General features: G+C 39.5%; 1 protein-coding gene across 1 annotated transcript in view; it reads right to left on the bottom strand.

The window, feature by feature from the left end:
* LOC125259729 (cadherin-11) overlaps nt 1–14,250 on the bottom strand; it is a 97,806-nt gene that overhangs the window by 6,556 nt on the left and 77,000 nt on the right. Inside the window, exons 6-11 of the mRNA XM_048177614.1 lie at nt 13,559–13,740; nt 8,090–8,346; nt 6,508–6,644; nt 5,727–5,848; nt 3,051–3,168; nt 2,112–2,438 (exon numbers count right to left, since the gene is read on the bottom strand). Of these exons, the coding sequence (XP_048033571.1) occupies nt 2,112–2,438; nt 3,051–3,168; nt 5,727–5,848; nt 6,508–6,644; nt 8,090–8,346; nt 13,559–13,740 (1,143 nt within the window). The remainder of the gene's footprint in view (nt 1–2,111; nt 2,439–3,050; nt 3,169–5,726; nt 5,849–6,507; nt 6,645–8,089; nt 8,347–13,558; nt 13,741–14,250) is intronic.

Below are 14,250 nucleotides of genomic sequence, written 5' to 3'. Positions count from 1 at the left end.
AAGCTGCACTGAAACTGTAATTTTGACCTTCAATCTGTTGGTAGCCATTGAAATCCACTGTAAGGAGAATAATCCTGGAATGTTTTCCTCAAAAACCTTCATTTCTTTTCGACTGACGAAAGAAAGACATGAACATCTTGGATGACATGGGGGTGAGTAAATTTATCAGGAAAAGTGTATTTAAAAGTGGACCAATCCTTTAAGTTAAAGGTGCAATATGTAATATTTTATGTCCACTAGAGGTCGCTAGAGGCCTATTCAAAACAAAGGCGTAGCTTGATGACGCCAAGTTTGAGCGCGGAATCTTGGGACATGTGGTCTTCACCTCACAGCCGGCGGAAAAGAATAGGGATAGGACTCGGCAAGAAATCATGTTCATGGATGTGACTGTAGTATGAAGCAGATCAGGGGCGAGTGTTATGGGAACTGAACGAGGCCACTGGAGTGATTGCGCAACACACGCCTCACGAGCAGCGGGACTTTTATTATGCCACAGTCGCAGGCACCGCTTCCGCATATCCGGTCATGAGTATGAGGTAACGCAGCGCTGTTTATCATATTAGATACATTTAAGTGTGTTGAAAATGATGTTATAACTTTACTCTGTCTTGAAAGAAGGAAACTTGCCATATGGCAACTCTGTACCACAATGGAAAATAATCCAAAAAGTAGTTTTGTTAAAAATGATTAATATCTCCTTTAACTAAATTAATATTTATTTAATCAAATATTGTTATTAAAAATAATATTGTTGTTAAAAGAATAAACCTTCAACACTTTAATGGAAAACCTGCATCTAGACCTTCAGTCAGAACAAATAAAATATAATTTCAGGTATTCAAAGTTACCATTATGATTCGTTTTAGTTTCAGTGCTAACTTCTGATGCAATGATTCGAAAACTGTCCGTTTAAAAATAGCTCTAAAAAATATAATCAAAGATATTTGAGAAAAAAAGGTGGAAAATGGGGGAAACATTGCCATACGGCAACTCTGTACTACAATGGAAAATGGTTCAAAAACTATTATTTCATCTTAAAAATGATAAATTTATACTTTACTAAATTGACATTTCTTTAAAACAAAAATTGAGTGAATCATTATCAAGGTTTTTTCCATGTCATTCCAAAAATTCTTTTTCTAACTGTTCATTTTTCATTTTTGACTGAAAAGAAAAACAAAATACGAATGATAATTGTGTTATTTCTGCAGAAATGCAATTATATCATGGTAAACACTTCCAAGAAAATGTAATAATGTAACTGATGGCAATATCTATAAAATTCCCAGTGAGAAAATACATTAGTGCGATTCCAATTTCAAGCAATTTTTCCATTATGCTACAGTTCATGCTTTCTAAATTTTCTGTAAAACTATGTTAGATAAAGCTGATCACAACAACTGTTAACAACAACAACAACCAAATAACTAATAAAAATAATTATTTACATAACAAATGTGTTTAACAAAGCAATTTGTGGAGCATTTCAGCAAGGGTCCATGTAAAGATGACTTCTAGGAGTTTTGAAGGAGTAATGCGATTTAAAAACAGTATATTATAGTTATTTAAAAGACTGCCCTTTTATTTGCAACAAAGCATTATGTTGAGGTGAAAAAGTGAAGGAAAATTATATGTTGCCATATGGCTACACTGTAAGACACCGAAGTGTATTTGTAGAAAATGCCTATTCCACCTCTCACTTAGTGGGATTTGAGTGTTCAATGTCATTTGGGGTACCTAGAGGGAGGGAAATGGCTGTTCCGCAATCTCAAAATGCCATACGATGCCATCAGCCCTCATCAAATGCTATTTATTATGACTGACTTAGTGCAGAAATCAAACCCAAACATGTTCATTAGCAAGCCCAACTGACAAACAGAGCAGAAACAATGAGACAGCTTGGCGGAAAGTTTGAACGACCCACAAAAACTTACATATATGGAAGAAAAGCAGCAATTTTAAGACACGCCAGGAGGCAATGGTGGATGAGGACAGGGAGTGATGGACAGATGTAGCAACAACACATCATTAAACCAGCCGGATGTAGAGGTGGAGCGAAGGGTGAGTAGCAATCATGAACCTGACGAAATGGACTGAAAATCAAAACTGACCCAGAAGAGTTGATGCACAGGCCAGGATCGCCAACATGGCGGCCGAGCTGATTCCCAGCAGGGAGGAGTTTGACGGTAAAGGCAAACACACCGCTTGCTTCTCCCAGTCCGGCACAGATGGTTTATCCTTCTCGTCCGTTTGTTGTTTTCGTTCCTCTGCCCACATGCCTCCGTTTTGGCAAGGACAGACTGTAACGGTAATCGTTCCTGTGCTGCTGAGGTCTGACACACCGTCACGGAGCATTATGGGTATTTTTAGAGCAGGTAAAGAGGAAGAGCGAGGATGAGCCTTCAGAGACGACAAAAGCACCAAACTCGCCGTGTGGTCTGGAAGCAAAAGAGAAGGAAAATAAACAACCATCAATCATGTGACACATTATGGAAACGAAAAGGATTTGTGTGAGTGTGAGGAATAGATACAAATATTTATATAATATAATATAAATGTTTTTGTATGCTTATAATTATATATATGTATACTAATTATTTACTAATTAAATTTGTTATATTCATACATACAATACATTATTATATTATTATCATATCATATTTTATATAATATATAATACAGATATTTTCCTCACACCAGACTTCTCAAATTTCCCCTTTTGTGTTCCACTGCAAAAAAACAGCATGCAGGTTTAGAAAGAAATGAATGATGAATAAATTTTAATTCTGGGGTGGACTATTCCTTTAAGCAAATTAGAAATCAGCAGATTGAAGCGGGGAACAGGATAAATGAGGAAAATGAAAGAAAGGATTGCTAGAGCACAGAGAAGGGAGTTTGCTGTGCTCATCGGAGCAGAATGTGACAAAAAAGATAAATGGATGAGCGTAATGAAGGAGGATATATGTCTGGACAGAGACCGGGAGGGAGATGAGGAAAACTGATGGGGAAGAAAAGACGGATGGATGACAGGAGATATCTGGAGAGCGCACCTCCTCGCTCTCTGATGGAGAAGTTGAGAGCACTGCTGGACTCTGCGGGAATACTGAAGTGGATGGGAGAGTTGGAGCTGCTTTGGTCTTTATCTATCGCTCGAAGCACCTGCACCACCTGAAACGCAAATGAAGAATAACTGATACAGTGATTTGCACAAATAAGTCAGTTTTTTGAGACTGAACAGCAAGGATTACCAGTCTAATGTAAGGGATACAAACCGGCATTTCCGGCATGGGAGGCCATCTTGAGGCCAGGGGATGTCAGGTTTACTCGCACTGCTCTTACTAGCTAGCCTCCGTTACACTCAGCCCCCCCAAACCTCACTCCCATCCAGGTAACGGCACCAATGTAACCCATTTGGTTCTACTCACACCACTCAAAGAGGGATTTGAACCAGCGTTTCCAGCTTGGGAGGTGGGAACGCTAACAAGGATACTAAAGACCACAGCCTCCATCGTCAGTCGCTAGTGCGCCTCTTGAGGCCAGGGGAGTGAGATTTACTCACATGGCTCTTACTAGCTGGCCTCCATTACACTCATTCCCCTTAACCTTACTCCCATCTGGATCAAAGCACCAATTTAACCCCTCTGGTTCTACTCACTTCGAACTGGCGTTTCCGGCATGGGAGGCAGGCATGTTAACAAGTACGCTAAAGACCACAGCCTCTAGCGTCAGTCGCTACAGCACTGCTCCAAGTAGGATTCAAATTGGCGTTTCCGGCATGGGAGGTGAGCAAACAAGGACGCTAAGGACCACAACCTCTAGTGTCAGTTGCTAGTGCACCTCTTGAGGCCAGGGGAGTGAGGTTTACTCTCACAGTTCTTACTAGCTGGCCTCCGTTACACTCACCCCCCTAAACCTAACTCCCATCTGGGTCACAGCACCAATGTAACCCCTTCAGTTTTACTCACACCACTCCAAGCAGGATTCGAACCGGCATTTTTGGCACGGGAGGCGGGCACACTAACAAGGATGTTAAAGACCACATCCTCTAGCATCAGTCGCTACAGCACTGCTCCAAGTAGGATTCGAACTGGCGTTTCCGGCATGGGAGGTGAGCAAACAAGGACGCTAAGGACCACAACCTCTAGTGTCAGTTGCTAGTGCGCCTCTTGAGGCCAGGGGAGTGAGGTTTACTCTCACAGTTCTTACTAGCTGGCCTCCGTTACACTCACCCCCCTAAACCTCACTCCCATCTGGGTCACAGCACCAATGTAACCCCTTCGGTTTTACTCACACCACTCCAAGCAGGATTCGAACCGGCATTTTTGGCATGGGAGGCGGGCACACTAACAAGAATGCTAAAGACCACATCCTCTAGCATCAGTCGCTACAGCACTGCTCCAAGTAGGATTCGAACTGGCGTTTCCGGCATGGGAGGTGAGCAAACAAGGACGCTAAGGACCACAACCTAACCCCAATGTACCAATGTAACCCCTTCGGTTCTACTCACACCACTCCAAGTAGGACTGGAACCAGCTTTTCTGGCATGGGAGGTGGTCACTCTAACAAGGACGCTAAAGACCACAGCTTCCAGAGTCAGTCACTAGTGCACCTCTTGAGCCAAGGGGAATGAGGTTTACTCGCACAGATCTTACTAGCTGGCCTTCATTACACTCACCCCCCCCCCCATCTGGGTCACGGCACCAATGTAACAGGGCATGCTAACAAGGACACTAAAGGCCACAGCCCTTACTAGCTGGCCTCCGTTACACCAGCACACCATATGTATTCTGAGTGTTCCTCTAATTAATGTTTATCACCTGTGCTTATAAAGAGTTGCATCTCAACTCACAAGGGTATTGTGCCTGATGAAAACTGGTTGAAATGTTGCTCTGTTTCTAAATACATTTTTGGAGCTGTTTGGAGCTTCAGTGTGCAGACATTATTATTCTTTGTTCATGATTTGCACAAATGAAGTCATTTTTTTCCCACTGAACGGCAAGGATTAGAAGTCTAACACACCATGTTATGTTTAGGCTGACTCACCGTGCACTGGCATCAATAACATCAGTCAGTTAAATCGAAATGTTGCTGTTCTGAAATGCCTTTGTTAAAATCTCTTTACAACATAGCATAGGGTCAGCTTCATCCATACTAGTTTGGCCAGATATAGAAAGTATTATAAATAAAAGAAAATGTGCAGTCAGCTGATCATTATTGCAAAATAAACCCTGACAGGGTGATCAAAAATAGGTCTCACCCTGAAGGGATTTATTTTGTGTTAATTATTTTAATATGCGAGAAGGAACAGATACAACAACCATAAAGCTGGCACAGCTATTATAGGACATCATTGCCTGGGGCAGCGATTAATTATACTAAATAATATTTTAATGCAGAATGCTGCTATTGACCAATCAGAATCAAGCATCTCAGTCAATTATATTGCTTGGCAGAAGAACTGTTTAGATACACTGGTATATTTTATCATATTGCTTTGCCACCATTTTCTAAAGCCAATATCACAAGAGACGACATGCATTAGTAATTTTACAGTTGTTAACGGGTGTTGTTAGGCAACAATTTATTTTATTTATTTCATTTTGGATTTTTTTTTATATTTTATTTTTATATTTTTCTTACAAGTCCTTCCTTACAAGCCAGAATAATCTTTTAAAGCGCACCACACTTCATTATTTGCAGGCTTCAGAGAGTCAAAGATCACTGACCTGTCCAGCAGCGCTGGAGTCACACACGGCGGTGTTGTATTGTCGATCCAGCTCGGGGGCGTTGTCATTGAGGTCCAGTGTCTCTATGGAAACCGCTACTCTGGTAACTTGGTTGGGGCTGTCTAAGAAAGAGAAAAGAACAGCATGATGGGAACTTCTGAGAAGTACTCTATATAAAAAAGCAAAGGAGTTAGAAATCAAAAGCTTTTAAGCCCCAAGTAGGTCAACTAAATCTTACTGACCATGAAACAGAAGCTAACTCCAATCTGTCTGGTTACTGTTCTCCATACGCTCTTTGCTCTTTTGGGACATAAGGTTACATCACAACCAGAAGTGGCCCGAACGTCATCGTTTGCTCATCTGATGTTCTGAATATGACATTATATAAAGCCACAACAGAGCCACACTGACTTATCGCACTCAGAGCGTGTGTCTAATATGAAAGTAATTACTGAATATGAGCTGAACAAACCCACTCAAGTCTCAGAGTCACTTCTGAGGATGCAAGATAGTGTTTTATGAGGGCCAACGGGGAGCCCAGACGGGCAACCTTGAGCTCGGGTGGACCAGACTCAAAAGCAATTTGAGTTTTCATTCTATTATTCTTTTCTCTTCCCCTTCTGTTTGCGCGTGTCTCTGCCATGAGCTTTCATGTCCACAGCCGCTGCAGAAGTAATAGCTTTCCTGTGGCCTGATTTCACGCTGCTACCTGTGTGAAATTGTCAAGCGCTCAGAATCGATGCAATGTCCCTTTAAGAGTGGAGGCGAGCAGTTCTGGTACCTCTCTGTGTGGCGATGACAGTAATGTTATGCCATTGCTCCTGTTCCCGATCCAATTCCATCGCCGTGGTGATGAGACCATTGTCAGAGGCGATACGGAACAGTGCCTCGGGGTCTGACTCGGGATCAATTGAGTACCTGAGAAGAAATGGACAGGAATAAAAGAAGGAGGGCAGACAGATTAGAAGATATAAAGGAGCCAGTACATCAATAACCCAGTTAAGCAAGTGAAACGGAGCAGGTTAAGTGAAAACGGCCCACATACTTCCTGTGAAAGACAGAAGCATGATGCAATATTTATAACTAACAACTAATAATGTAAATACTGTATGTGCTGTATGGGTAAAACCTGTCAGGAACATGTCTAGGTGATATTTCTACACAAAATCCATAGGAAGAAAACTAGATCTCTTTCTCATTACTGTAATGCAAAAACATCATTCAACTGTGGGCACGTTTGTCCTTGTGGACTTGTAGAAAATAAACACTTTTACACTCCCACTGCTTGTTTTCTTTCTCTGTGGACAGTGCATTTAGATGCATTATGTTAGAATTGTTATATTTTCCTCAGCAATAATTTTTCAGAGCTAAGAACTGTCATTGCCATCACATCTCAATATAAAGCATTCAATGGTGGAAATTGCTTTTTTAAATCCTTAAATAAACAATTAAATAATACAATTGTGTCCTAAATACAATTTTCCATTTCAAAAGTCCATATTTTTCTAGACCATATTTAATATAAATGGTTCATACAACATTTTAAGCATTATATTTTGTATATAATAGTACAGGCATCTGTAAATATTTTTATATCTTAGAAAATTGAAAATTGAACATTGAAAAAGTCTGGAAATACTTTTTTCCCCCATGCTCTGTTTTCCTTTTTTCAAACTTATCTAGACCTGAAAATTACTCAAATAAAATTCCATACTTTTCCAAATGGTGTAGAAACCTTGTAAATAATATTTTCACACTTTTTGCATAATTTGACAATTACAGCTTAATTGGAAATGATGCACAATAAAAATATTTAATCTTTGTCACATTTAATACTTTATCTCAAGCTCTCTACTGACTCTTACTGAAATTAGCCAACACAAATCCCTGATAAACCTTTTTTAGTGGCAAAATAGTGGAAATGCGGGGGGGGGGGGGGGGGGGGGCTTTAATGTGGCCTTCATATAAAAATAAATTTTGGCTATGGAACATAAAAGTATAATTGAAGAATAATAACGTAAGCTGATCATTTTTATATATAAAAAACACTGTATTTACAGAAATGAGATCTCAGCTTGACAATTAAGAATAATGAGAAATACAAACAAAACAAAACAAAAAACTGACAAGTAAAATGTGCGAACACATTATGGTAATGAGAATTTGGGGGAAATGTGCTTAATTGTCATGAAAATAATGTCAATGTGCAAAACAATGTAACATTGTCCTCATTTTCTTTATGCAGAATATTTGCATTTTTCATTAATTTTGCGGTGAAATGTGTTCTTGTGAGATTCACCCATTAACTTGTATATATAAAAGCAAACCACACCGAGTAAACAAGGTAAAAACAGTGTATTTACTTTATGTTGTTACTGAGGCCTGTATCCGGGTCGACGGCGGCCACTCTCCCCACCACGCATGCCGGAGGACAGTTTTCCGACACATCCAGTCGGTACCGAGAGCGGGAGAACCGAGGCGGCTCGTCTGCATTAAGAACTGTGATGTGCACCATAGCCCGGTCCTTAAACGGACCTCGTCTGAGGAACCGCGAGTCGACGTTTGGGTTTTGCACCTCCACTGCCAGAGAGTAGGTGCTTCGCCTCTCATAGTCCACAGCCTGGCGTTGAAGATAAAAACACATCCTCATAAAACACTCATTTATTGAAACTCACATTCACCATCTTTCTTTATACTGTGTTTTGGCACCAGGAAGGCGCTCTAAAATATCTTTTCATTTCAGTGAGATGTTGAAACTCCCACATACAGTACACTTCTTTTTCATTTCTGCACCTCAGTAGATTACAAATATATATATATATATATATATACTGTATATAGATAGTCAAAAAAGCAATGTGTTGGGGTTTCAGCACTTCATAACTTAAACGACTGCAGGGCTTGCTCTGCTGGTATTGAGATGGAAAGAAGTCATGGATATGGTTATATTAACATCCATATCTGCTTCAGAACTGAATTAGATGTTATGGATGCACTTGTGACGCTGGACACGATGAGATTGGAGAACTGTAGGTGTCCACCACCAAGTGTCAGAAGATACGAGCGATGTAAAATAACAAGACACATTTTAAAAGCCTGTCAAGAAAGTAAATGGGGTCTGTTTTGATGTCATGTCAACTTTAAAGACAAGGCGTCAAGGAAAACGGGAGTGACATGAGCACATATGACCAATCATATTTACATAACATAAAGAGAATTTAAAGGTGCAGCAGAAGCGAATGATTCTGACTACTGAAGCTCAATTTCATGCATTGTTGCATTCTGAAATGTATGCATGAAAACACTGGCCAAGTTTATATCTACATTTGCATTTTTTCATAGCTTCTGGCCAAAAGGGTCAAAGAGAAGAAAATAGTCATGAAAAGTTAACTAAAAAGACAGACAGATAGACAGAGAGATAGATAGATAGATAGATAGATAGATAGATAGATAGATAGATAGATAGATAGATAGATAGACAGATAGACAGATAGACAGATAGATAGATAGATAGATAGATAGTATGATGGACAGAGAGACAGATAAATATACAGAGAAATGCAAAAAATATAAAGCACTTTCCTTTGAATTTCCAGACAAAATAACTTTATCACATACTGTTACTGTGAAATAAAATTACTTGTGTCGTGATACAAGATTTGGGTCACAACGCCCACTCATAACTAAGAGTATAAGTGGACTTCAGGGGAAAATAAAAGGTAACGCTTTAGATTACAGCCTGGAAAGTACTGCGTAATTACAACAAATTTACAGTATAACTTTCAATAATTATAGTGTAACTATACAGTAAGTATGTATAGGGGAACAATATGTAAAGTATTGATAATAAAGGGGTAACAACCAGGAAAATAACAAATTATTTATACTGTAAATATTTTATAACTAAGAGGTACGTATGACATATAACTAAGGGGTAAATATGACATTACGGGCCGTAAATAAAAAAGGGGAGCTTGTTACCCTCTTATTTCATGTAGTTACAGGGTAAGTAATTAATAAAATGCAAACAATCTGATATCACTGACTCCGAAACCTTTATTTGAAAAACAACTTTATTAAAAACAGGTCTACAACACTTATTATTCATTTTTTTTAAATCAACTTTTCATTTCAAACTCTAAGGAGTTACTTTCCTAACAGAAAGTAACAAGTTTTGTCCGTTCTTTGGTTGTTGTTGTTTCTCGCTTGGCTTCCTCCTGCTCTTGTTTTTCAGCTGATGAATCTTAAGAAGGAATCTCATTGCTGTTCTGTATTATAAGAAAATACAGTACACCCCGAAATTTTCTCATGGTTTAGGCTATTCATCTTTCCGCTTCTGACCAACTGTCACCAGCGCCTGCATGAGAGTCGACTTTGTGTTTGACGAAGCATATTAATGAGCAACGTGAAGCTTTCATGACGTTCTCGCGGGAGATTCGTTTGAAACTCGTGCGAGAACTGCCGTCTCTGTTATTCTGTCTTGTTTGTTTCTCATTCTCATTATCTGTTATTCTGTGTATTTTGTTGTGAGCATTACTAAAAAAAAAAAAAAAACTGACGGCATCCAACATCTGCGTGAGTTTCTCGGCACGCTTACGTCACGCTTCAAGTTACGTCAAGCATGAACTCTCAACTCTCGCATGCACGCGCAGGAGACAGTTGGTCAAAAGTTTTAAATATTCAAATATTTGGTTTTTTTCTTACAAATACGTATCGTTTCACTTCAGAAGACATCGATTCATCCATTAGGGTCGTATGGATTACTGTAGTTATTGCTGTGCTGTTTGATGCTTCGACTTTTAGGAACACATGAGCTTGCATTATAAAGCGTTCCCAGATGATTTTTTTTTTTTTCCTAAAATCCTTTTTGTGTTCATCTTAAGAAGGAAAGTCGTATACATCTCAGATGGCATGAGGGTAAAAGATGAGTAAACGGTGAGCACATTTCCGGGTGTACTATTTTCTTATGATACAGAATAGAAAATGGGATTCCCTCTTAAGATTCATCAGTGGAAAGAAAGAAAAAGAGGAACAAGAGGAGGAGGAAGCCAAGCAAGAGAAACACATAGGAAGTATTGCAACTTTAAATCTGTTTTGAAATAAGTTGTTTTTCAAATAAAGTTTTCCATGTGATATGACTGTTTGCGTTTATTTTTTTATTTTTTTATTAATTACTTACCCTGTAACTACATGAAATAAGAGGGTAACAAGCTCCACTTTAATTTACGGCCCGTAATGTCATATTTACCCCTTAGTTATATGTCATACGTACCCCTTAGTTATAAAATATTTACAGTATAAATAATTTGTTATTTTCCTGGTTGTTACCCCTTTATTCCCAATACTTTACATATTGTTCCCCTATACATACTTACTGTATAGTTACACTATAATTATTGAAAGTTACGCTGTAAATTTGTTGTAATTACGCAGTACTTTCCGGGCTGTAATCTAAAGCGTTACCAAATAAAACATTGCAGAAGTGTAGAATATAGCATGTGGTGACAATGTAGAAATGGTGTGCAGTGGTGTAGCTGTACAGGAGCAGTGGCATGAGGAGTGCTCAGAGCCGCTAACACACATGAAAAGCTCTGTCACTTGAACTACAGCCATGTGTTAATCAACATCTCCACTCGCTTCCTCTCCCTTGTTACTCAGCAGCATTAGTCTCCCCGCACTCTTCCTCTATCTAATTTGCTTTTCGTATTCACTCTTTTTTCCTCCTCCCCCCATGTCTCTGACTCATCTTGTTCCTCACAACCTGCTCTTTCCTGTTTTCCTTTTTATCTGCGTCTCTCCTCGTTCTGTTTGTTCTGGCTGTGTCTTTAACTAGCACACATACCTGTCATTGAAGTATTGAGTTTAGTGGATGGGTAAATATCTCTCACTCACTCTCACACACACACACACACACACACACACAAACACGTTTGTTTTTGTGAATTGTGGGGACATTCCATATTTTCTATCGCCCTACACCAACCCTACCCCTAAACCTACCCATCACAGGAAACTGTGAACACTTTTACTTTCTCAACAAAAAAAAAAAAACTCATTCTGTATGATTTATAAGCCTTTTGAAAAATGGGGACATGGGGTAATGTCCTCATAAGTCACCCTCTCCTTGTAATACCTATGTCATACCCACATCATTATACAAATTTGTGTCCTGATATGTCACAAAAACACGCGCTCACACACACACACACCCACACACATATATCTGTCTTTATAAGGACTTACCAGGGCAGAAAATAGCTTGCTATTAATTTTCCAGTTTGCTTATTTTGATTCGGCTAAAAGGTGGAATCTCTTTTCTTTTCAATTAGTTACGTGTGACTTGCAACCACACAAAGTCCTTTTATATGAAATGCACATTTTCAAACCTTGCAAAGTTTGTATTTAAATAAATGGCTGTCTGTGTGCGCTGTGATGAGGTCTCTCACGAGGCTGCAGGTTAAATTCTCTTTCCGCTGGCACTAATATGCATGTTCGCTGGCAGACGTTTGCGGTGCAGATTATCCTCATTTACATTTGAACTCAGAGTCAATTTAACTCGTTTGCGATTCATTCTGCTTTACCTTCTTTCTTTGTTATTCACTCTGCCCACTCGCTATTTAAAATAAATACAACAAAAATACAATTAAAGCTTTTCATTTTTCTGAAGAAACTACGAAGCCAGTGCAAAAAAACTAATTAAAACAATGCTGAGGTGTTGTGGGTGGTTGCCAGGGTGTTGCTATGCAGTTGCTAAGGTGATCTGTGCGTTTTTAGCATGTTGCTAGGTTTTCTAGGTGGTTTAGACTAGAGCTTTGCTATGCAGTTGCTAGGGTGTTTCGAGTGTTTTTTTAATGTGCAGCTATGTGGTTGCTAGGGTGCTCTGGGTAGATACCAGGGTGTTGCTATGCAGTTGCTTTGAAGTTGTTAGGGTTTTCAGCACATTTTTGTGCACTAAATGGTTGCTAGAATGTTGCTATGTGGTAGCTAGGGTGCTCTGGGCAGTTGCCAGGGTGTTGCTATGCTAGGGTGTTTTGAGCATTTTTAGCACGTTGCTTTGTGGTTGCTAGGGTTTTCTAGGTGGTTTAGACTAGAGCTTTGTTTTCAGCATGTTGCTTTGAAATTGTTAGGGTTTTCAGCACTTTTTTGTGCATTTTTAGTGCACTAAATAGTTGCTAGAATGTCCCATGGTGTTCTGTTTGGTTGCCAGGGTGTTGCTATGCAGCTGCTGAGGTGTTCTGCATGGATTTAGAACATTGCTATGCTAGGGTGTTTTGAGCATTTTTAGCACATTGCTGTGTGGTTCCTAGGGTTTTCTATGTGGTTTAGACTAGAGCTTTGCTATGTGGTTGCTAGGATGCTCTGGGTAGATACCAGGGTGTTGCTATGCAGTTGCTAAGATGTTCTGAGTGTTTTCAGCATTTTGCTTTGAAGATGTTATGGTTTTCAGCACATTTTTAGTGCACTAAATGGTTGCTAGAATGTTACTACGTGGTAGCTAGGGTGTTCTGGGCAGTTGCCAGGGTGTTGCTATGCAGCTGCTGAGGTGTTCTGCTTGAGCATTTTTAGCATGTTGCTGTGTGGTTGCACTTTTACATTGCTATGTGGTTGCAAAAGACATAAAAGAATGTCTGTGGAAAAAAGAGGACAAAAGATGATATATGCTGTGTCCGAACCCACTCACTCATTCACTATTCATGTGGTTTTCACTGTTAAGAGTACAAACTACTAACAGTTTTGAGTCAGATACACCATAAAATTGGATTTGGTTCTGATTTGGGAACGCATGGAAGAAAACAACATTACTGTAGGTATTTCTGTTTCACCACTCCCACCTTGTTTAACAAAATCACTGCCTCTTGGTTCAATCCAGTTATGTTGAATGTGTCCCCTGCCTCTCCGTCCACGATCGTAAAGTCCATCCGTGCGTTTTCACCCAGGTCTGCATCTGTTGCCGAGAGACGACCGATCTCCACCCCGGGAACGGCCAACTCAGACACGGAAAACGACCACATACCTAAAGGAGACAGAAATAGGGAGGGTGTAGTAAATAATCAGGCAAAACATGGCGATAACATAATATTAGAACATCACCATTAATCTCATTACACAAAAAGACACTGCAAAGGAGGCCATGCCTTGTCTTTTGTTCACATAGACATTTGTTCTGCAGTTTAATAATAACAGGTTTTTCTGTCTTTGTGTGCGGCGGCTATATCATGGGCCAAAAATAAAACAAAAAAAGAAAAAAACCTGCCTGAGTCTGTTTAAACCTAATTAGAGACAGCAAATAACACAGGCAATCTACTGCATTCCATAACAGAATGAAAAGTGTTTCTCATCTCACACTGGAGACACACATCATATCTTATACCATGATCAATCACAATAATAAAAACAAATGTGTTGCCAAAGGGTTCTGAGTGGTTCTGAGTTAACTTTTATTTGGATACTAGGGTGTATTGGATGATTGTTTACTGGATCAAGTCAAAAGAGTGATATTCTGGTCCCTAAATATGGTTTGGGT

The sequence above is a fragment of the Megalobrama amblycephala genome, linkage group LG24, assembly GCF_018812025.1.
Source record: "Megalobrama amblycephala isolate DHTTF-2021 linkage group LG24, ASM1881202v1, whole genome shotgun sequence".
NCBI lineage: Eukaryota > Metazoa > Chordata > Actinopteri > Cypriniformes > Xenocyprididae > Megalobrama > Megalobrama amblycephala.
Note: the sequence above shows the minus strand (reverse complement) of the source record. Positions and strands in the feature narration are given on the sequence as shown.